This window comes from Vigna unguiculata, chromosome 4, assembly GCF_037176805.1.
Source record: "Vigna unguiculata cultivar grain cowpea cultivar isolate G323 ecotype 2 chromosome 4, ASM3717680v1, whole genome shotgun sequence".
Taxonomy (NCBI): Eukaryota; Viridiplantae; Streptophyta; class Magnoliopsida; order Fabales; family Fabaceae; genus Vigna; species Vigna unguiculata.
In genome coordinates, this window is record NC_140795.1 from 37,430,176 (window position 1) to 37,453,226 (window position 23,051).

General features: G+C 33.1%; 2 protein-coding genes and 1 pseudogene across 2 annotated transcripts; 2 read left to right on the forward strand and 1 right to left on the reverse strand.

Annotated features, from left to right (window-relative positions):
• Nucleotides 1-326: 326 nt before the first annotated feature.
• Nucleotides 327-1,924, forward strand: LOC114180729 (uncharacterized; annotated as a pseudogene).
• A 1,349-nt stretch (nucleotides 1,925-3,273) lies between these two features.
• AAK6 (P-loop containing nucleoside triphosphate hydrolases superfamily protein) lies at nucleotides 3,274-6,010 on the forward strand. The gene is made up of 4 exons (XM_028067558.2): nucleotides 3,274-3,426; nucleotides 4,241-4,450; nucleotides 5,343-5,488; nucleotides 5,574-6,010. The coding sequence occupies exons 2-4, from the start codon at nucleotides 4,250-4,252 to the stop codon at nucleotides 5,764-5,766; spliced, it is 540 nt and encodes a 179-aa protein (XP_027923359.1). The 5' UTR covers nucleotides 3,274-3,426; nucleotides 4,241-4,249; the 3' UTR covers nucleotides 5,767-6,010.
• Nucleotides 6,011-10,544: 4,534 nt separating this feature from the next.
• Nucleotides 10,545-18,995, reverse strand: LOC114182262 (somatic embryogenesis receptor kinase 2-like). Its single transcript, XM_028069091.2, has 12 exons — nucleotides 18,980-18,995; nucleotides 18,607-18,888; nucleotides 17,806-17,938; nucleotides 17,616-17,687; nucleotides 16,060-16,203; nucleotides 14,559-14,630; nucleotides 14,392-14,463; nucleotides 14,197-14,309; nucleotides 13,545-13,676; nucleotides 13,121-13,462; nucleotides 11,783-12,177; nucleotides 10,545-11,143 (listed from the first exon to the last, which is right to left on the reverse strand). The coding sequence occupies exons 2-12, from the start codon at nucleotides 18,689-18,691 to the stop codon at nucleotides 10,829-10,831; spliced, it is 1,875 nt and encodes a 624-aa protein (XP_027924892.1). The 5' UTR covers nucleotides 18,692-18,888; nucleotides 18,980-18,995; the 3' UTR covers nucleotides 10,545-10,828.
• Between the last annotated feature and the right edge of the window lie 4,056 nt (nucleotides 18,996-23,051).

The following is a 23,051-nucleotide window of genomic DNA, read 5'->3' on the forward strand; positions in this document are numbered from 1 at the left end:
CAATGTTGCATGACAACTTTGAGCACGATGATGGTACACTGACCCAAGGAATGAGGTTTCAAACAAAGGAACAACTTCTATATGCTTTAAATAGGTACCACATAACAAACCATTGCACCTAAAAAACCACACACTCAAACACAACAAGGTTGAGGGTGTAATGTGTGCAACACGTGTGTCCTTGGAAATGTCAGGCAATATTACGTACAAGGGACCAAGTGTGGGAAATTAGAAAGGTTGAAGGTGTGCACACATGTGCAACACAACTCATAACGCAAGACCACAGGTACCTGGGCTCAAGAATAATATCTCAACATGTAAGGCAAATGGTGGAGTCAGACTCATCCACACCAATTGCAACAATAATTTCTTTCATCCAAACCTCTATGGGATATAACACAACCTACAGAAAGGCATGGTTAGCAAAACAACAAGCAATTGAAGATGTGTACGGAAACTGGGAACAATCTTACAACCGATTGTCGTGCCTACTACAAGCCATGCAAACATATTTGCCTGAGTTTGTATACAAGTTGAAAACCAGTCCAATTACAAACGGGGAGGAGGTCGTAGAAAACCAACAACACTTTCGAAGAGTGTTCTGGACATTCAAACCATGCATTGATGGCTTCCCATTTTGCAAACCAATAGTGCAAGTGGATGGAACCTTCCTTTACGGAAGGTATAGGGGTACCCTTCTAGTAGCTGTTGCACAAGATGGGAGAAATAACATTTTTCCCATTGCATTTGCTATAGTAGAGGGTGAAACCGTCGAAGCTTGGTTTTTTTTTCCTTAAAAACCTAAGGACACACGTTACGCCTCAACAAAATTTGTGCTTAATGCCAGACCGCCACAATTGAATCAGTGCAGCATTCAACAGGCCCAATAGTAGCTGGACTGAAGGGAACTGTGTGCAGGTGTTTTGTATTCGACACATTGCACAAAATTTTACAAAAAGATTCAAGAATACAACTTTGAAAAAGGACCTCGTCAACATGGGTAAGTTATTATATGTAAATTTGTCTTTTTCATTTTTTTGGCTGTTAATTTTTCACACCCATTATTAAAAAATAAATTCTTCTTATAATTATATTTGTAGCGTACGCATTGACGGAGCCACGATGTAACTACTACTACAACATCATTAGAGAAGACAACCCAGAACCAGCAACTTAGGTAGACCAAATTCTAAGGGAGCAGTGGTGTCTTGCATATGATCAAGGAAGAAGGTGGGGTCACGTAACAACGAATCTAGCTGAAGCAATAAATTCTGTCCTGAAGAAGACAAGGAATTTGCCCATTTCATCCATAGTATTGGCCACGTACACCAGGTGCAACACATACTTCACAAAAAGAGGTAGGCAAATAACTGCAATGGCCAGTGCTGGTCATGTGTACTCTGAATACGCGACCAACTTCCTACAAGATGCGGACTCCAAGTCAAACACGCACCATATCGTTGAATTTGATAGAAATACCACAAGATTCAGAGTGGAAGAGATGGTCAATCCCAGAGAAGTACGTCCTGCAGGAAAATTTGGGGTTAGATTAGATGAAAGGTGGTGCGATTGTGGAAAGATTCAAAAAATACATCTACCATGTTCACATGTTATTGCAGCTTGCAAGCATGCACATCACAACTTCAGCATGTACATAAGTCCCCATTATAGACTGGATGTCATCATGAAAGTATATGACAATTTATTTGACGAGTTAAGACATGAAGAATATTGGCTACCATACCAAGGGCCACAGGTTTGGCCTCATCCTACCATAAAAAGGAGCGAGAGGGGTCGTCCTAAATCAAGTAGAATTAGGACTGAGATGGACATTAAGGAAGGAACACAATCAAAAAAGTGTTCCTTTTGTAGAACTGAAGGACACACAAGAAATCATTGTCCTAATAATCCTGCACTTAGATGATTCACATCAAACCACTTAGTTTATGTTGTACTTTTAATTGTGTTCAATAAACTTGTACTTGATTCAATTCAATGGTACATCTTTTCTTATTATCTTTTATTGTTACTTATTTTACATAAACCAAAAACAAATAACAAAATTATTTAAAATACAATAATGAAATGCTTTTAAATTATTTTAGTTATTTCCATCATTTTTAAAATATTTTTAACAAATTTTCAATGTTTATAATATACAATTTTTTAAAATTATCAAAAATTAAAAGATAACTGTAATTTTGATATTTATAAACATCTATTAAAAATAATTAATATTACACAAATTATAAAAAAAATTAAATTAAATTAAATTGACTTTTATATTTTCAAATTGCACATAAAATAACTTACTACACAATATAAAATCTATTTTTAAATCATCAAATTTGAAAAGAAAAAAATACTATGTATTTATTTTTTCTTTCAAATAATACCTAAAATAACTAAAAATACAATACTATATCTATTTCTAAAAAATATATATTTAACCTTTAATGTAAAATTTTTACAAAAGATAAAAGATAAAAAATAAATCTTATATCTATTTTATTACAAAATTTTTAAAAAATTAATTCTAATTTATTTATAAAAAAAACAAGTTCAGAATTCGGATTCCTGAGAACTGAATTCTGACTTGGAATAAAAAGAAAAAAAAAACATCATAAGTTGGAATTCGGCGTCAGAGGACCGAATTCTCAACTAAAAATAAAAACCGTGTCATCCCGATAAATTTAAACTACAGTATGCTAAAGTAAAAAAAAAGTAGTCAACCGTGCTTTTTGAAAAAAAAAATCTGCTTGAAAAGGAATAAAAGTTAAAATGGTCAGAAAAAAAATAACATAGAGATCAAAGAAAAACAATTAAACCAAACGTAAAACAAATATATATATATATATATATATATATATATATATATATATATATATATATATATATATATATATATATATATATATATATATATATATATATATCATGATTATTACATTCACGCATGTAGAAAAAATATTGAAAGATTGAACCTTGAAAAAAAGCTGACAAAAAAGATCAGGAAAAAAAACATACTTTTTTACAAAGAAAATAAAAACTAAACAAAACAAACATATAATCATACAAAATAGAGATTGCAAATCTAGAACAGATGGCAAACAAAACAAATACAAATCAAATAAATTGACAAATGTACTCAAAATTTAAAAAAAAAAAAAAGGAAAGATTTTCTCAAACGCATCCTTACCGTTTGTAAAGTTTGTTAACCTACATAAAAGATGCTTTGGTGCAATCGTATCATTTTAAATATTTTAGTAGTTAAAATTTAACTCGCCTATTTTCAGAGTAACAACAATAAAAACAAGAACGAGTAATGCTTCCTCAATCCGATCAACCCTAACCTAGCAGAGCAGAGAAAAGTACCCGACAGAAGCTGCCGCTGCGACGCCGTTTCGATTCAGTCCTAACACTTTCGTATGTTCATCCTCGTTCACACTTTACGAACAATTCACGACTGATTGATGATGCGTCTTGCTAGAGTAGAATTGTTTAAAACCATGTCTTTTTTTTTTTTACGAATTCTTGTATGCATCAAAGTTATGGTGGGTATCGGACAGTGGTTCAGTAAGTTTGTGTGAAAAAAAAAATCACATTGTGAAATGTTATGCGGCTATGGTACATTGGAGATTTCGGTGTATGGGTTATTGAGATAATTATGTAACTACGTGTAGATCCAATTTTTATTTTTCAATTTTCTTGAGCCTAATGCATTTTAGTTATAGTTATGGGCAAAGTGATTTTTGCAGGTATATTGGTTTTACTTCCTTTATGTGCCTTTAAGGACTGTTTTATTTGTCAATTATTCGGTGTTGGCGAGGAGAAGTAACCTGGAATTAATCTATTAGTTTATTGGTTAGTCTATTGCTTGGTTATAGAACACAGTATAAATTGTTGTCACCTTTTTTAAGATTTGAGGCTTTTAAAGGATCAAACAACTAGTACTCTTATGTGTTCAGTGGGTAGACTCTAAATTGCTTTAAAATGACTAGAGAAACTGAAATAGAACAAATGTATGACGTAGTGTGTGAGGTTCCAATCTGGTGAGGGTTAGATGTATACCGCGTTGCCCTAGCATGCGGAGAGGCAGAAACAAAACTACCACGGATTAGGAAAAACACAATAGCCTTGCAGTAGAGATTGAATTGAAGAATAAATTTGAAAATAGCCTTGATGATGATATTTATATTTTGTTGTGTGAAACATTGAGACTGCCTATTTTTTGATGTAGGTTGCAGTCATGGTGCTAGAAAATGGTAAGAGGAAGAATCCAAACATTCTGGTGACTGGAACTCCGGGGACTGGAAAGACAACCATGTGCACTACTCTAGCAGAAGCCACCCAACTCCGCCACATCAATATTGGAGAATTAGTCAAGGAAAAGAACTTGCATGATGGCTGGGATGATGAGCTTGATTGTTATGTTCTTAATGAAGACTTGGTAAGCTGCCAATTTATGTATTGACAGCCATTTATTTATGCTTTTTGTTTGCCATTTAGCTCCTCTAAAGGGAGGAAACATGTAAGTGCAAAGATAAGAAAATAACTCTCTCAACATTGATTTAAATTGGCAGATACAATCTTTTTACTCATTTCAATTTTGAAATGTTAATAGTAGGTCAATTGATTCTAAATTATTACTAAATAATGATCCTCGTCAAAACTTGAGGTAGTAGATATATTGAACATTGAATTAAAGACTATCTCTCCGTAAGTCATGGTTCCATTGTAGCAATTAGCAAAGGTTCATGCTACTTAATGGTACAATATTCCTGCATCTGTTTCTAATATCTCTTGGAGATTACTGATAACATCCTGAGAAAAGTTAAGACTCGTCTACTCAACTATTTAGTGAAAGTAACATCCTGAAGTGGGAGTGTTCCAGATCCTACACTTTGTAGACCTCATGTGCGGAGCAACATTCTCGTCATCTATTCTTACTCCCCTAATGTCTAATCCCTTTAGCTGTCCTTATACCTTTCTCTCCTTCATAACAACTCTCGAAATCATTACTGCAGTGCATAAATGTGCTGAACTTCCAGTGGTACAAACTGAATCTAATTTTTCTTCTGAATTTTCCTTGAGTTTAGTTATTTATTTATACTATTGATTGTGTACATTTATATGTAATTTCTCGGGGCTCTTCATGCCAAAAGAAAATGTTATTAAGAATAATGGTGTGGAGATACTTTAGTTTGACGAGGCCTGGATTTGGTTTATGTTACGTTGGATCACATGAAACAGTTTTAATATTTTCTTCATTTACACGTTTCTTGTCATCTTGTGTATGTTGCTTGATTTATAGGTTTTACAATTTTACATGGTTTCTGTAGGTGTGTGATGAACTTGAGGATGTTATGGAAGAGGGCGGAAACATTGTGGATTACCATGGCTGTGATTTCTTTCCAGAGCGATGGTTCGATTGTGTAGTTGTACTTCAAACTGATAACACCATTTTGTATGACCGTTTGAGTAGGAGGTATGAAAGCACTTGTTTCTGTTTTTATCACGTTGATTTTGCTACTGTTATTGGTTTCATTAAACTATCTCCGTACATGTAATAGGGGGTACACGGATTCAAAGCTTTCAAACAACATTGAATGTGAAATCTTCCAAGTTCTGCTTGAGGAGGCTAAAGAAAGCTACTCGGAGGAGAAAGTGGTTGCATTGAAGAGTGACAATATCGAAGACATTAGTAGAAATGTTGCAACTCTGACAGATTGGGTCAGAAATTGGTCTTTACCCTCACAATCTTAACAAAATTATAGCAGTAGTAGTTTGTATATACCATGAGTGTGGTGAAATGTCATGATGAACCGGAAGCAGATCTGCAGTGTGGCTGAATTCTCTTACAAATTTTGGTGTGGCGTTTATCGGAGGCATTTAAGTTATGGGCTTTAAATTTGACAATTGAAAGGATAACTTTTGCCGAGTTTTGTGATCCTGGGTTTCAATTAGTGCAGCGATGTTTAATTAAACTAGATGCAATTTATATCCAGAAGTTGATGCAAAATCCAATGGGTTGATAGAACATGGTACACACACACCCTCAACATTTTGTCAAACACTACTGTCACTGCATAGTTCAATGTCATATAAACCAAGCACCAGGAAGTTGGGGTGGATTACTCAATAAGGATTGTGGATTAGATCCATTCATTTTAACTTTTCACCCCTTCTCCATGTCTAGATTCCACAATCTAATCTCCACCATTTTCCTTCATTTAATCATCCTTTGCATTTCATCTCAAGAAAAATTGGTGCAGATCATGTTTGTCCAAGGGAGATCATGATAGTTCTTACAATTTTTTTACCCATTTAGCCAATGAATATTTACTTACTGTTTTTGCTGATACACTTTCTCCCTCTAGTTTGTTTTATCTTTCTGCCGGGTTCGAGGATACTAATAAAAAGTGTTGTCACAACAAACGAAGTGTTTACTTAGAGTATATTTGATGGGAGTTTTTTTGTCAACAGAAATACTCTTTTTGTTCTTTGTTGACACCCTTTTCAAAAAAATGATCATTTTTACAAGATCTCTTTGTAATTTAATGATGCATTAATTTATTTTTAATTAATTTTCTTTACAGGGTGTAAATTAGTTGAAAGGTTCTTATAAACATGGACAAGAGAATATTACGTTAATGTGAAACTTCACCAACACAAGTTGCTTAAAATTAAATAAGGTTACCCAAAGTTTTTTTTTTCAATTTAAAAAAATAAGGTTTAAAAAACCCATATATAAATAATATTGATACAGAATTCTAGTAAAAAATTCCCATCAGAGATCTTATCATAACAAGTTTTTTTGTTTCCTTCTTATATTATTGGTCTTTTATACAAGTATTCGTTTCTATTTTGTTTGGTATTTAAAAAGTGATAGTGGTTTAAAAATAGTGAGACTCGATTATTTTAATATTAAAAGGTTTTAGTATAAATAAAATTGTTATAAACGAGTTTCATTATTTTAAAACACATCATCTCTCTAGAAACCACTTTTCTAGAGTTCTCTGACTTCTCTCTAGAGATTTTGTCTTTCTGGTCGTCTGATTGAAGAATTGAGACCGTAGGATTGATCCTCTCGGCGAGCTCTTCAAATTGGACCGATCAGTTTCTCCGTTCGCGTAAGTTGAATTTATGCCCTCGTTTTGGTCTAATTCTGTTTTCTCTCGCATGTGAGTCATCTTTTGCTTGCATGCCTTGTTTTAATCATCAGTATGAGATGAGTCTTTGTTGATCAGTGATGATGATGGTAGGTCCTGATCGTTCTTGTGGTGTTTCTATGTGTAGATAGAGCATCCTGTGGAGTTAGATATGTTTTGGTGTTCTTTGAGCGATTTGGGTTTGTAGAGTCGCTTTGTCAGGTAAGGGAAGCTAATAATTGATTGTACTTAAAAGAATTCAGTGGATGTAATTATATGTAATTAGGACTGCCTGTTTGATTGCTATGAGATTGCGAAATGTTTTATGTTTGGTATAAGTGAAATTGTGATTGCATTGTGTGAATTGAGGTTGAATTAGAAAATGAACACTTGAATCATGGCTCTAATTGATATCATCTCACTTTGCTTGAAAACCATTTTGAAAACTAGACAACTCTGTCATGGAGGTGCCAATTTGGTCATGAATTCAAGTGAAACATCTCCCAATGAAAACCAGAATCTGTGCTGTTTTCTGGTGTGAGGTTGAGCCTTGAAAAATCCGACAGAATCCGCGCTGAGTGCCAGCCCAACGGTGCCTAGCATTGAAAAATGCGAGAAGAATGAGGTTGAGCGCCAGCCGAGTGGTGCCCCAGCGTTGAGACCCCTGCAGGTCTGGAACAAAACTCTAATGTTGAGGCTGAGCGTTGGAATATGAGGCTGAGCGCTAAGCTGCCATATTTCATGTGTTTGTTGTTTTGATGTGTTTCATTGCATTAACTGATCTGAAATGGATTATTTTGACTGTCTTTGTATGCTTTGAGTGAGATTGGGTGAATATGTCTGTTGTATGTGAATTATGGAGGAATTTCGTGGAGAAATTCTAAGTGTGGATGAGATAGGTTATGCAAAGACATAAGGACTCAGTTTTGGTTGGTATCCTGACGCTCCAATAACCATTAAGGCTCATATAGAGTATAATGGGTTATGCCGTGAGGAGTAGCAGGAGGTCTTAGCCACTGGGCTCGATCAAGTCTTTGGCGCGAAGGAGATTTACCTGGTGTGATGATTGGGTGATAACCCCTTGAGGCCAAACTCTGCAGAGTTTGAGAATCATACACGGTGCAAGCCACCAAGAGGTCCAATGTTAATTGCATATATCCGGATAATTGAGTCTAGAGTTGAATGACGTGTGAGTATTGGAATGTTCCTATGTGAATTTGTGATAATTGATTGTTATTATACTCTTTCTCTAATGTAACCTTCTTTAAATCATTATTAACTTACCCTTGCTTTTTGTGTTTCTGTCTCGTATTGTATGTTTTTCTTTTGCGATGATCACCTTTTCGGTGGGAGCAGATGTGATTGCAGTGTCAAGGGCACTTATAAAGGATGAGGATTCATCGTTTTAGGTTGTGGAAGAGCTTTCCAGTTGAAGCTTTAGTAGGGGTCAATTTAAGCATAGTGTTTACTAGTTTAGTTTAAGTGTATAATTGATATATTTTTTTAGTCATATCTTTTGTAAGACTGTATTAATATATTGTGTACATTGGATTATCTGGTTTAGAACTACAATAAAACTCCCTATTTTTTTTTTTTAGTTTCAAGCTGCTAAAATTGGGATGTTACATTTTACCTAATGTATGACTTTTAAAATTTAATGCTAAATTTATTTTGGAGTTTATATAGACGATCAAAACCAAATAAAAAGAAATTTAAAACAAAAAAAAAATCATGCTAGAAATTTTACTCCATTTTTACATATCAAACCTATAGTTTAAATTTCTTAAATTTTAATATCTATTAGTTTTAGTTTAACAAATAAGTGAAATATTTTTACTAAAAACTTCAAATTGTGATTCAAATTATTCATATGTAAAGTATTACAATTAAATATAAAACTAAAAACTTGCATTAATGGAAGAAAGTCAAAGAAATTTAAAACAACTCACAATTTTACATTTTTTATATTTAAATTTAATTATCATACATAACATTTATTGCTTTAATAGACATTTTTTTATTAAGTTGAGTTGGCCGGAAAAACAATACATTTTAAGCAACTTCGAATGTCAGTGAGAACTCTAACGAAAAAGTTACTTCAAACTTGTAAAGCTTATAAAACTATAGTAATTACTAAATATAAGAACGGTTTCAGAAAAAGGATTAAGAAATTTTTTTCATTTTTGAAGAAATTGATTAATGATTAGTGATTAAATTAGAAAGAGGTTTGATTAGTGATTCAAAATTATTCCGGCAAGGCGACTTAGTTCACTTTTTAAGACTCCAGAGAAAATGTTCTCTTCCTGTCCTAAATTATAAATAAAAAGTATTTTAAAATTTTCTTATAAATATATGAACCAGGACAGGACAGGACGGATTAAGTGAATTCTGCTCAAAATAAGTTCCATAACTTCACATATTTTTCACTGATTTCCTTTATATATTTTTTTTAAATTAAGGTTGGTCATTCCATACATAATAATAATAATAATAATAATAATAATAATAATAATACACTAAAGTTAAGTAATTTTTTTGAAAAGAAATCACTGAATCCATATGAACCCATCTTCTAATTGTTCCTCACAGTAATTACCTTTTGAATCAAACTATATTTAATTATTGTAGTTCATAAACAATATATATTATGAGTTTATCTTTTTCTCTTTCAAAAGTTGAAGAGCTTTTAAAGAAAAATTTGAGCTCCTTGTATACATTATTTATTTAATAATTTTGAAAAAAAACATACAATTTCATAAAAATATAAAGTGGTACATTACCTAAATTAAATAGTTTAATGGATATGAATGAACTATTGATGTTATATTTAAAGACAAATAAATTTAATTTAGATGCCAAATATAAAGATTAACTACAAACAAGTAGAAATCACTCAAATAATTATTACAAAAGTATTATATTATAAGTAAAAAAAAAACTTCATTCATTAGTATATTCTAATTAAATTGAAACTAATAAGATATAATTAATCATCAACCTACAAATGATACAGAAAAACATAACACACTGCCAGCAAAATCAATCAGGATCATTGAATAAAAAATATCGCCATAAACTTGAAGCAAATATAAAATAATTGATCAATATACAAGCACATAAAGTATTAAACATATAAGCAAGCAAGGTAAAAGAAAGAATTGAGCAAAGTAAAAAAGAAAAATAAAAGGGTGGTGCAGAAAAACTAATAAATTTATACAATGAGTCAAGCACTACGTTTTAAAAAATGAAAAACTTGATGCATGGAAAATGAAGTAATAATCATGACAAACAAACCCAGATTTGAATGATAGCAAGCACTTGTAAGGACAAAGGATCCATGCAAATTGGCCACCTTGCCCATGAGGGTGCAGGGATAGTCTCCTACCACACAACTTTACAGAACATCATCATCAAAATTGCAGATTATAGAAAAGTATAAAAGATAGTGTGCATAATTCTACTGCAATTCTTTAATCTAAGTAAATTTTCACTTCATCAAACCACAGCAGAAGCAGGTGATACACATTGTAACTCAAGAAAGCTATGCACAAACGTAAATGAATACAATGCAGTGGACTAGACTTACAGGAAGGAACAAGAGTGAAAGAGAACTTCTATAGCTGAAAAAAATGTCAAACAATTCTATTTTCTCCTTTTAACTTACTATTGTGCCAGAGTTACCTTGGACCAGATAACTCAACTGCATGTAGATTTTCAGTTGAGTCAACAATCCAATCAGAACTGGAATGAGGGGTGAGCTCCACTTCCTGGCGCAGAACCTCCACCTTTTGCCACTCGTCCCATCTTTCTGCCAAACCATCACCTTCAAGCATTCGCACTACTTCTGACATCTTAGGCCGGTCCATAGGGAAACCTTGTGTGCAAAGCAGTGCAACCTGAATCAATTGTTCTACCTCAGCATCTATGTAATTGCTATGGAGATCAGGGTCCACAAGCATTTCTAGCTTCTTTTCCTTCAGAAGTCCTTTAACCTAAGAACATACTCAGCCGTTAGATTACTATAAAATATTATGAATTCACTTGTGATTCTTGTCGACAAGTAACATGGACTGTAATTTAACATGTTATTGTTTCATGAAAGATCATGAATGCACAGTTCAAAAGACTACAAGTCAATGTTCAACATCATGCTAATCCTTCTTTTCCAATTAGAGGCATAGCCTGTTTTTTCTTTCCTAAATCAGATCATGATAAATTATATTGGCAGTTAGTACATTTCAGTGCTAATAGCATTAGTAACATTAACGTTGACCTAATTTTCCTAGCCTGCAGTCAAAAAGTATTATCAGTTAGAACTTGTTTTCTCCTGCAAGACCTAACAGGACACATTTGATGTCATAGATACCATTTTCAATAATAAAACAGTGAAAGTATTTAGAAGCACAAAAATAGCATTGAAATTAGCACAGTGGTGACAAAGAAAATGTAAAAAATGGAAAATTTGAAAATGTTCTGCATTCTACTATCTGCGGGCATGATTACTACTCCTGTGTCATCCTTGTCTGAAGAATTGAAGGAAGGAGAAAACTACTTTAAGGATTGAATGAAACTCAACTGTAAACATAAATGAAATTAACAAATACACAACGGTATGCATTTGCAGTTCATACCCAATCCAGCAACATAACATCATCATCATTAGCAAGACGAGCTAAGTCAAAAGCCCTTTGTCCAGTGATCAGCTCCAGAAGCATTATACCATACCCAAATACATCAGTTTTCTCTGAAGATTTACCAGTAGATAGGTACTCTGGGGCTATGTGCCCAATTGTGCCTCGTACAGCAGTTGTAACATGGGTATCCTTGTAGTCCATCAGTTTAGCCAACCCAAAATCCCCAACAACAGCCTCAAACTCCTCATCCAACAATATGTTTGCAGCTTTTACATCACGGTGGATAATCTTTGGATCACAGTGATCATGCAAATATGAAAGACCCCTTGATGAACCCAATGCTATTCTTTTTCTTGTTGGCCAATCAAGGGGTTGTTGGTGTGCCGGACGCTCTGGAATAATGCAAATACGAGATCATGAGGCAACAGAAAATTGGGAAAGATAAGGTAGAAGACTCATGTTTGACATAAATAAAATAAAGAACTGAGTCAGTAACATAAGTTTTGTTGACTTGTGGTTTAACCAAATTCATCTCACTGTAGCATAGAACATTACAGTACAGTACTAAACATCATGGGATTTCCAGTGACTGTAGTGTTAACAAACTCAAATTGCATAAATCGCGCAGTGTCTTTATCTTATAATGGTGCCTTTATCTTATAATGGTGCTTTATCTTCTCTTCTTTAGTTTGAGTCTATACTTCAAACATACTTTCAGCACGAAATTGTACATCAGTGCAGAATCACTTTCCAAGCCAGAGGATAACAAAATCTATAAGTGAAGTCAATGGTAGTTAACACTTAATCCAAAAATGGTGGCCCAAAATTCCTTGTTTTGATGTATATGTAGACATGAATAAGAAAAAAGGAGTAAAAGGTAGAGTGGGCTTTTTACTTTTCTTAACATCATATTAGAGAAATAACTCTAGGGACTTTGAAACTAGAAGTCTCTTTTAAACCACAGATGACACTAGTAAACTTTTGCCAAACATGTCTTTATAAATTTAAACCCTAATTATCATTTTTATTAGTATTCTTTATACGTACCAGAGCTAGAGGACACTAAAACTATATATGTGCTTTAATTGCCAGTAGCAAGGATTTATAGAATTTGAAAATTGAGAGGAATAACTGGCAATGATAGGTAATCAAGAAAGTAGAGTGCACGACAGTTAAAAAACTGAAAAGTCAAACTGATATCATATGTAACTTATTAACATGTCCTGAAAAACTAAACTCAAAGTCACTACACAGCAAAAATGAAGGGCTTTTAACATAAGCCATGTTCTATTTTGTTGCTAGGCCAAAGACTGGAGGAAAAAGGAAAGGCCATACCTCTTAAGCATGATGCAACGCTTCCATTAGCCATGTAAGGATATACAAGTAGCCTTTCCGTTGGTGTCATACAGAACCCACGTAGACGGAGGAGATTTCGGTGCACAGCCATGCTGATCATCTCTACTTCTGTCTGAAACTGAAGCTCCCCACCAGGCGTGCGCTCCTCTTTCAATCTTTTCACAGCAACCAGTGAACCATCTGCCAAGCGTCCTTTGTACACCTTACCAAATCCTCCCCTTCCAAGAATGTTTTTATTACTAAAGGTATCTGTTGCAACTTGCAGTTCCCGGAGTGAGAACCTCTTGAGCTGCCCAAGGTGTACTTCTGGATCTTCTTCAGCTGCAATTAGATGTAAGGAGTCAAACTCCCTCCAATTGTTCCACCAATGCACTACTAACTCAAATAGGAAGGGAAAGTTCACCAGGCACATCAAAGAAAAATTCTTGTGGTTTCCTTCGACGCCACCATGCAAATGCAATTGCTGGAGCAGCAAATAAAAGAGCAGCACCTGCAGCTACTCCTCCAGCTATTGCACCAGTGGCACTATTTCCTCCTGCAATTAGACAGAGGAAATCACAAAATATAAGTGCTTCCTTTATACTGAGGTTTCCAAGAACGCAATAACTGACAGGGAGCATAAATAGGCATTGACTGAACCTATTAAAATGTATGACTGACCAACGACTAGATAAGAAAAGATTTTAATCTTCAAAACTTCACAAGACAATAAACAGCAGCAATGGAGAACGAACAATAAGTCTATGTAAATCTACACCAACTCACTAGCATGACACAATAAGAATCCTGACGTTCAATGGAAATTAGAAGAAAATATTAACACCAATAATTAAATTTCAATAAACCAAAAATAGAAAAATCAGGACATGGAATATTGCCCAGTCATCATAACCACATTATAAAAAGTTGAAATAGCCACCACGATGGGTATAGCATGAACTTCAAGTTAAAACCCAGGTTAAGAAAAACTAAGCAACAACTATAGAAATTATGACAAATTTGCAGATAACAGTGTAGTCCAAATTTTAAAGTTTCAAAAGCACAATAAAGAATACCTGGAGCTGAAATTGGGGATGGTGGAACAAAAGGAGGGGGAGGAGAAAATGGAGGTGACCCAGGACAAGGGTGCCCAGTGACTGGGCCACATAAATCCAAGTTGTTGGTAAAACTACAGGAAGGGCAATCCATTCAGAAATCGTTTGCAGGCCAGATCACTGAAAGCAAGAATATCTCAAAGCTGAGCAAAATACCTTATGGGAGTGAATAGTGAGAAGGAGCCATTAACAGGAACCACACCTGAGAGACGGTTATTTGAAAAATCCCTACATTTCAGAGTAAATATTGAGAACAAAACATTAGCTTTGCATAAAAACATTGCTAAGATAAATAAACCACATGTTGAGGGAAACTGGCTCACAGCACTTGCAGAGCAGTGACATTAGTCAGTGACATGGGAATAGGACCAGTAAGGCTGTTGTTGTTAAGACGGCTATCCTTAGACAAACATACCACAAAAACGGTATTAGATATTAATATTCCATAGTGGTTCAAAAAACAAGACACATAGATCAACAAGCACAAGGCACCATATTCAGCTTTTAAAGTCCTAGTCTATGACAGAAAAATAATAGCAATTTACACCAAAGCAATATAGCTTTAATTTTCATTTCTGGTTCACTCTTACAATACCTTTTAAATTTCTTCAAAGAAACAAGCACGAAAAATTAAAAAAAAAAATGTATTCACAAAGAGAGAGTCAAGTGCACATGATTTGATTAACGATAATCAAATGCTATGGGCCGGGGAGGGATGAAGGAACAATCTTGGGTAAATAGGAATGCAAGTTCCCTGAATGAGTAACATATCTAAATTCTAACCTAGTATTTCAGTGAGCATTTTGAACCAAGAATGACTCCTTTGGTTTAATTAGTGATTAGTTTACTATTCATTTGCTTAAACTGTCAACTCTACTTGACACACAGAATTAGTAGCAACAAAACCATAGTTGAATGTAAGTTATCTAATTTTTTAGATTCACCGTAGAATTTAACTAGTATCTACCAAAAGTGTAAAAGATTTTTACACTATCATATAATCATGATTTCCATGCATGGTAAGATCTAAATGGAACCGAAAACTAATTGGTGGTTCGTTTATAATAATGTAATTCAATACTAGGCTTTTTATGATAAATTACTTTGAAAATCAAATCTGTAATGGTTCCTAATTGGTTAACTGTGTAAAATTCCTAACAGTATCAATGTATGAAACTAAAATATTTATTAATAGCAGGAATGCATGAACTTGTATATCCGCATTTCTATTATATCAAAGGAATAAAATTTTAAAATATATATACTGTGTAAAAATCCTAACAGTATCAATGTATGAAACTAAAATATTTATTAATAGCAGGAATGCATGAACTTGTATATCCGCATTTCTATTGTATCAAAGGAATAAAATTTTAAAAAATATATATATATATATATATATATATATATATATATATATAATTTCTAATAATGGTTTAAAAAAATCTGTGGTGCTTATTTTTAACTGGAGAAGTTATATAGTTACTATTGAGAAGGGAGATTGTGCAATTACATATTTTATTAAATAAATAATATTATTTTTATTTACTAAAGCATAAAATTGTCTCCTTAAAAGGTTAAGCCAAAAGTAGTTATAAAAAGGTGTGGAACATGATGGTATAGTAGCCCATAAGAATTTGTTTTATTGTCAAGGCGCTTTAGCACATTTATCTTTTCATTTACACTAACGTGAGTCATTCATAAATCATAATGCAAACCAAATGTACTGATGATAAATAATGCAATTCAGAAAAAGATATTCTTAGAAAATTCCACAAAATATATGTACTTAAAACAATTCATCCCAACAATAAGTATACTCACAGGAAACGCAATTTTGACAACTTGCCCAATGACTCTGGGATAGGTCCACTGAAGCGGTTTAGATACAAATCCAAGCTCACCAAATTAGTAAGATTTCCCAGATCACTTGGAATTGGTCCACTAATGTTATTGCTGTAAAGTTCCCTGATATGAAAAAAGAAATAGCATGAAAAAATATGAACATATCAGACCTCCAAATTAATATTTCGTAAATTAGAATCTAGCTAAATCACTTTAATATTTCATTAAAATTTTATCACTGACTGCTAGGCAATTGATATCATCCCTTTAGAGTCATACAGCTTCCAAAGCTAAAAGTTTCATTTGAAAAGTACTTAATGCAGATTGTCTGTTTTCTTCAGGATTACAACAAATGCAGATACAAGTATGGGAAATTTCTCTTGTGGGCGAACTCTTAATAGGCTTCTTCTCAAATATGTCAGAACATTTAGAACAAGATCCGCACAATCCCAAAACACAAGAGGCCTTGGATTACCTCCTCAAGAAACTTCTGACTAAGTCAAATGCAACTGCTGTATCGCACAAACTCAATAGCATAACCAAAGAGAACCAATGCACAATTGTAATGCTAGTCAAACCATCCTTAGCCGAAGCCATTTTCAATTTAGATAGCTTATCAATAATCCAAAGCCAAGAGTGTATAGACAAATATATGGTAGAACACTCTCAAAAGTCAGGATCAACCATCAATTCCCCTCCCACTCTCTCTCCTTCCCACACCCTTCCCTCCTTAAAGTATGAAGAACCAAATTGTCATGTTCAGAATCAAAAGAAAAAAGCAAAAAGGAGTAAAGGTCACCCAGAGAGAATCTCGTATAAATTAGTGTTATAACTGTTGTTGATTTCTGTTAATCACTTAGTTACAACTGTCATTGTCCGGTTGATATAACTTAGTCAGTTAGATGAGCTTCTCTAGACTAAATATAGTAGCTGCGAACAGAAGCTCATTTACTTGTTCAAACTAAGGTCATCAATACACAGTTTTCTTTTCTCTATTTTTCTTCTGTTATCAGAGTCAGATTTCTGTAAACAAAAGTTCATTACTTGTATGATGATCAATACAAAGGCCTTTCATTTTATCTTTAATGGTACAAATATCGGGCTCGGATACCTTAGATAAATTCACCAGTTACAGAAAATATTATAATTATTCTGAATAATAAACTAAATAACAATAATAACATGCACTTATCAAGTTCAGTATCTTACAAAAACCTTACCACCTAAAATCTGCATTGAAAAAACTGAATGAAATGTTATAGATAGGACATTTCAGAAAATGACAATAAATTATGCATTCATAAAATTAGAGATCTGAGTACCAAATTTGCGCATGACAGTCCTAAATACTGTACTGTTTTACTCTACATTATTGGAAAACCATCCCTATGAATATTGAAACAGAAAAATAGACTGGCACATAAAATATTAACACAAACAGGAACAAATATGGTCATCCACTAACCAAGTTCATAGAAATATTATAAAAGGAGAACTAAAATATTGAAACACCAAAGGATGAGAGTATAACATACAAATACTGTAAGTTTTTGAGCTGGCCAAGCTGTGGAACAAGTTGACCAGACAAAGCAGCATTTCCCAGATCACTGATATTAAACCAAAGGAAGCGATAATAACACGTTAAAAAGTAAAAAGATGAAATTAGGCTGCAAAAAATACAGAACAAACATAAATACGACAGATATCAGGGGGCAAACAGCTTACACTCTAATGACACTATTATCATTGTTGCATGTTACATGAAACCACGTGCATGGATTCACCAATGTAGGGTCCCAACTTTGCAAAACATTGTTAGGATCCTGTAAATTTGTCCTCAGGTTATGTAAGGCGTCACCTGTTTCGTAATACAAGGACAAAGATCAGGTGCTGTAAAGACTATCATCTTGAAATATATTTGTTACACACTGCATCTAACAAAACAACACCCTACTGAGCAATACACCCCCGACCCCCAACACACATACACACCGAGAGAGACAAATAAATAAATAAAACAAAAAAAAAGTTCAGCAGTTGTTGAAGCATGTGAATCAGAACATTAGAATCATGTCCCTACTAGACAAACAAGTACAAACAATTGAGGAAAAAGATAAGCCTAATGAACACTGTTCCTATTCCCTATGAGTAATGACTTCACACTCTGTTTATATTTCTTACTCTAACCATAAGAGCGTAGCCCATTTTGTTAGAATCTTATCGATACAGAGCAAAGGCATTGTCATCAGATGTTCTCCAACACAAAACCCATAAGGCCATTGGGACAAAAACGTAGATACAATATCTCGTTTGTACCCCAAAACCAAACTATGATCCATCAAAACCAATCCAGCACTTAACATTGCAAGACCACTACACAAAAACCATAACACAGACAATGAAACACCAGCCAAAAGTTCAACCCAGTTATCCAACCCATACACAACCAAAGCTTGAACTCCTCACTAAATGAGCCACAAAGTAAAGAGCTTCAACACTCAAAAAATAAAAATAAAAAATACAAACCTTCCATGTTAGCAGAAACCAAGCACAATGGGCGAGCTAAGAGCACCCACCAGAAGAAAACAAACCCCCACACCTCTCTCTCCATTGAAAACTAAGTCACCAGAACAAACCTCAGATCCAAATGGTACCTCACCCCCCAAAACACCATCACAAAACACCAACAACCCAAAATGCCACAAAAACCCTAACCCCCCAAAAAAATCTCACATGCAAACCACCATTACCAACCACCACCACACCCAGAACCCGATCCCATCAAAACCAACATTTTCCAAAACCACCCTGAAAAGGATCAAAACTCAGAAATCATAACATTTTCCCACATTCTTCTTTTCCAAAACATAAACAAAAATAAATAAAAATAATAACAAACTTTGCTTTTAACTTTTTCTCTCTTGCTTATGAAAGAAAGAGCACACTTTATTTTTTATTTTAATTGATTTCTCTCTCTCTCTCTGCGTATTTATTTATGGGTGAAGAGTGGTGAGTGTATTTGAGTGAAGCGTGGTGAGTATGAGTGAGTGAGGCTGCCCGAACGGTGGTGCCCGCTGCCCGAATCCAATTAAAACAGCTTCGCGCTATATTGCGGAAAGCAACTTGAGGCAGAACCCCTCCGTTCTGGGGTCAATAAGCGTGTGATTTCTGTGGGTCCCACACCTCTCGCTTTTATTATGCTTTTGTAACATCTTATTATTACTATACTATATTAATATTATTATTCTTCATATTATAATATATATTAATATATTATTATGGTATATGTGATGATTGATTACAGTGACTCTTCTATGACTATTGGTGATGAGAATTTAGTTTACTGTTACGTGATTTGAAAAATCATTGAACAAGTTTTTGATGGAAATTGACGTTACTTTCATAATTATATTATGAACCACAGGTAAAATTTGTGTATTCCAGTTTAAAAAAGATTATTTATGGTACGATGTATTTATTTATTTACTGGAAATTATTAGTTTTTACTTGTGGAAAAGAGTAAAAGATGGTTTTGAGTTTATCTTGAATTAAATTGGTTGTTAATATCATTTCTTATGAGAATTATAATAATACTGTAATTGGAAATATTTTTTATCATTTAATATTTATTACACAATTTAACCAAAAAAGAGAGCATTTTTTTAATTGAAATGTGAAAAATGTGTATTCAATACTTTTTCCACTGTGTTTTCATATAATTTATAATAAACAAAATCATTTTTTTCAATTATTTAACCAATATGTTAGTAGGTGATAAAGCAAATGGATTGTATCAGTTTTAATTCAAACTATAATAGATTGGATTGAATTATTGATTTATTTATGTCCATTAAAATATTACGTAAAAAATGATTTATTCATTATCATCAATTTAATAAAACAAATCCAAATTATTTATAAATATTTTTCATACATGTTCAATTTATTGAAAAAATAATATTATCTTAGGTTCTATATAAGAAACAAATGTTTAGTTTATGAATATTAATCAAAGTAATTAAATTGATTGATTTTAATTAATAATAATGTTATAAAATTAAATTTTAATTAAAAGATAAACATAAAATTAAATATTTATGTAAGAAACAGATATGAAGACTAATCAAAGTAATTAAATTGATCCATTCTAATTAATAACAATGTTATAAATTTAAATTTTACTATCACAAAATTAAATACTTTAAGTTGTAGTTACCTTTAATGATACTATTTTATAATTCAATGAATTTTTCAAAGTGACTCAAATAATTAATGAACAAATAAATACATCACTTTCAAAATAAATATATGAGTACATGTATCATTCAATTAAACTAATGATATAAAAAAATTGAGAATTGTAGAATTGTTTATATATTTTGCAAGAGAAAAAAAAGCATCTCCTTGATTTGATATTATATATATATATATATATATATATATATATATATATATATATATATAAATAGAGAAGAAATCGTAAACTTATTTTATTTGAAAATTTAATCAAATAAAAATGCTCTTTTGCTCCTTTAGTTACTGCAAGGTGTGATATGAAGAAAATTAAAGAAAAGAGAAAGTATAGAGAAAGAAGGAAAAGGTTTTATAAAGAGGTAAGAAAATGAAAAGTGGGGTAACGTTACAAATTCTATTGCAACTAGTTTTCATCCTTTGGTTGTGTTTTTGTTCAATATTTTGGGGTGTGTAACCTTTAAAATGACCGCATCCAAAATCTCTTCTTCAGGAAATTTAACTCAAACTTGATTAAGATTGATTCAGGTAAGGTGGACAAATTATCCACGTTCAATTCATAATGATTCAAATATATATGGATTTTAAATTCAATTCTGATAGGAACAAGGGTCTTGATTCTTATATAGTATTCTACTTTTTCATTTTTAGTCAATGTGGAACTTAGACTCACACTTAGATTCTTAACAATCTCCCTCTCAAGGGTGAGTCCCTTCAACCACATTGGTACACTCCCCCTCCAGCGGAAGCATCCCAACCATGAGTACTCCTTTTCTGTCCTTTTCTGTACCGCCGTTATTCTTAACGGACACATTTTACCTGGAACCCTTACCTGGGACTTTTGTCAGGAAGACTTTCGATACTAGGACCATACTGCACTCGTCTGAGCCAGTTTTAACCATCGGCTCTGATACCACTTGTTAGAAATCCAAGTGTGAGTCTAAGTCTCACATTGACCAAAAATGAGAAAGTAGAGCACTATATAAGAATAAAGACTCATAAACCCATAGCCTTAAGGTTTTGGGTTGATAGTGGTGTCAATGCCTTATGTGGTTAGGCTAATGAATCCCCCTCTATAAAACCTGACAAGTGGTATCAGAGCCGATGGTTAATATCGGCTCATACGAGTGCAGTATGGTCCTAGTATCGAAGTCTTCCTGGCAAAGGTCCCAAGTAAGGGTTCCAGGTAAAGCGCCGTTGGAGGGGGAGTGTACCAATGTGGTTAGGAATCCAAGTGTAAGTCTAAGTCCCACATTAACCAGAAATGAGAAAGTAGAGCACTATATAAGAATAAAGACCCATAAACCCATCGCCTTAAGGTTTTGGGTTGAGAGTGGTGTCAGTGTCTTATGTGGTTAGGCTCAGATCTCATTGGTGTTGTTCTCCCCAATGAAACCCTCTCTGTAAAACCTAACAAATCCATTTAACAATGGATTTGGGTTGAATAATTTTTTGGATTTTGAAAATCTAAATCTTAATTCATTTAATTAGATTTGGATCGGATATTTTTTGGATTTAAAAAATCCAAAATCAAAGTGGGTCTAAGCTATGTAGTTAAGAGTTAGTCTTAATTGTTTTCGGTCAAAGGTTGACTCTAGTCTTCTCAACCTGAAGGTCGATATGAGTCATCACTAGTCGATATTTGGCTAAGAAGGTCTCGGGAAAAATTTGGTTGAGTCAGTCTCGATCGAAATTCGACCGAGTTAGGCTTAGCCAAAATTCGATGAAACTAAATACAACCAAAATTTGATTGAGTTGATCCAAAGCGAAATTTGGTCAAATCGAACCTAGTCAAAATTTGGCGTCAAACTCAACCAAAATTGAGCGAAATTCAGCCAAATTGTCCTTAGTCTAAATTTGACTAAGTTAGTCCAAGCCGAAATTAAACCCAATCGACCTAGGCGGAGTTGACCCTCATTAAAAATTATGTCGAGCCGAGGACGGAAAAAATTTAGTTGAACGTGCCTCAATTATAGCGGCTCCTGTCAAATGTCGGTCGAGTCGGCCCGATCAAAGGTCCACTAATAAATGCATATTTATGCCTCACTAAACCTTTAATCTTAATTTCTTTGTTATTTTTTGTGCTTAAAATGATGTTTAAATTAGGATATATTACAAGATAGCTCAGTGACATTGAGATATAAAAATAGATTAAAAATAGTTTTTTAGTTGTATAAATATTATTTGAATATTCTAAGTGGTTTTTTAATGCAGTCAAAGTTAAGTTTAAGCTCATGGATTGATTAAGCTACAAGAGATCAAGTCGAATAGTGGATAAAAAAGTGAAGAAATGATGATGGTTGAAAAAACAATTTAGCTAAGCCAAACTAAATTTGGCTAAAAAAAGAAAAAGAGAAAACAAGTAACAAAAATTGAACCTTTACAGTTTTATCTATTTACAGTTTTATCTATTTTTATCCACGTAAAGGACTTAGGTAATTCAATAATTTTTAAAATAAAGATAATTGGGGACAAATATATCTTTAAATGTTTTAATTGATGTTTTTAAATAAATCTACATGCATATCAATAAGGTAAAGTGAGTGGAAACTTTTAGGAAAATTTGTAGTAAAGTGAATGATTGTATAAAATAAATTTGGTTATTTATACATATATTTTTAAAATAATTTATTGTAAAATATAAATTAAAGATAAAATAAATTTTAAATTAAGACAAAAAATTATTATAAAATTTTAGCAAATAAAAAATTATATCTGAG

Excerpts from the sequence above, each read along its gene's own strand:
- AAK6 (XM_028067558.2), top strand. The coding sequence starts at position 4,250 with ATGGTGCTAGAAAATGGTAAGAGGAAGAATCCAAACATTCTGGTGACT. Across the intron at positions 4,451-5,342 it reads ATGTTCTTAATGAAGACTTG|GTGTGTGATGAACTTGAGGA; the intron begins GTAAGCTGCCAA and ends TGGTTTCTGTAG. Across the intron at positions 5,489-5,573 it reads TATGACCGTTTGAGTAGGAG|GGGGTACACGGATTCAAAGC; the intron begins GTATGAAAGCAC and ends TACATGTAATAG.
- LOC114182262 (XM_028069091.2), bottom strand. The coding sequence starts at position 18,691 with ATGGAGAGAGAGGTGTGGGGGTTTGTTTTCTTCTGGTGGGTGCTCTTA. Across the intron at positions 14,631-16,059 it reads TTGTCAAAATTGCGTTTCCT|CCGTCTTAACAACAACAGCC; the intron begins GTGAGTATACTT and ends GTCTAAGGATAG. Across the intron at positions 14,464-14,558 it reads GTCACTGCTCTGCAAGTGCT|GGATTTTTCAAATAACCGTC; the intron begins GTGAGCCAGTTT and ends TCTGAAATGTAG.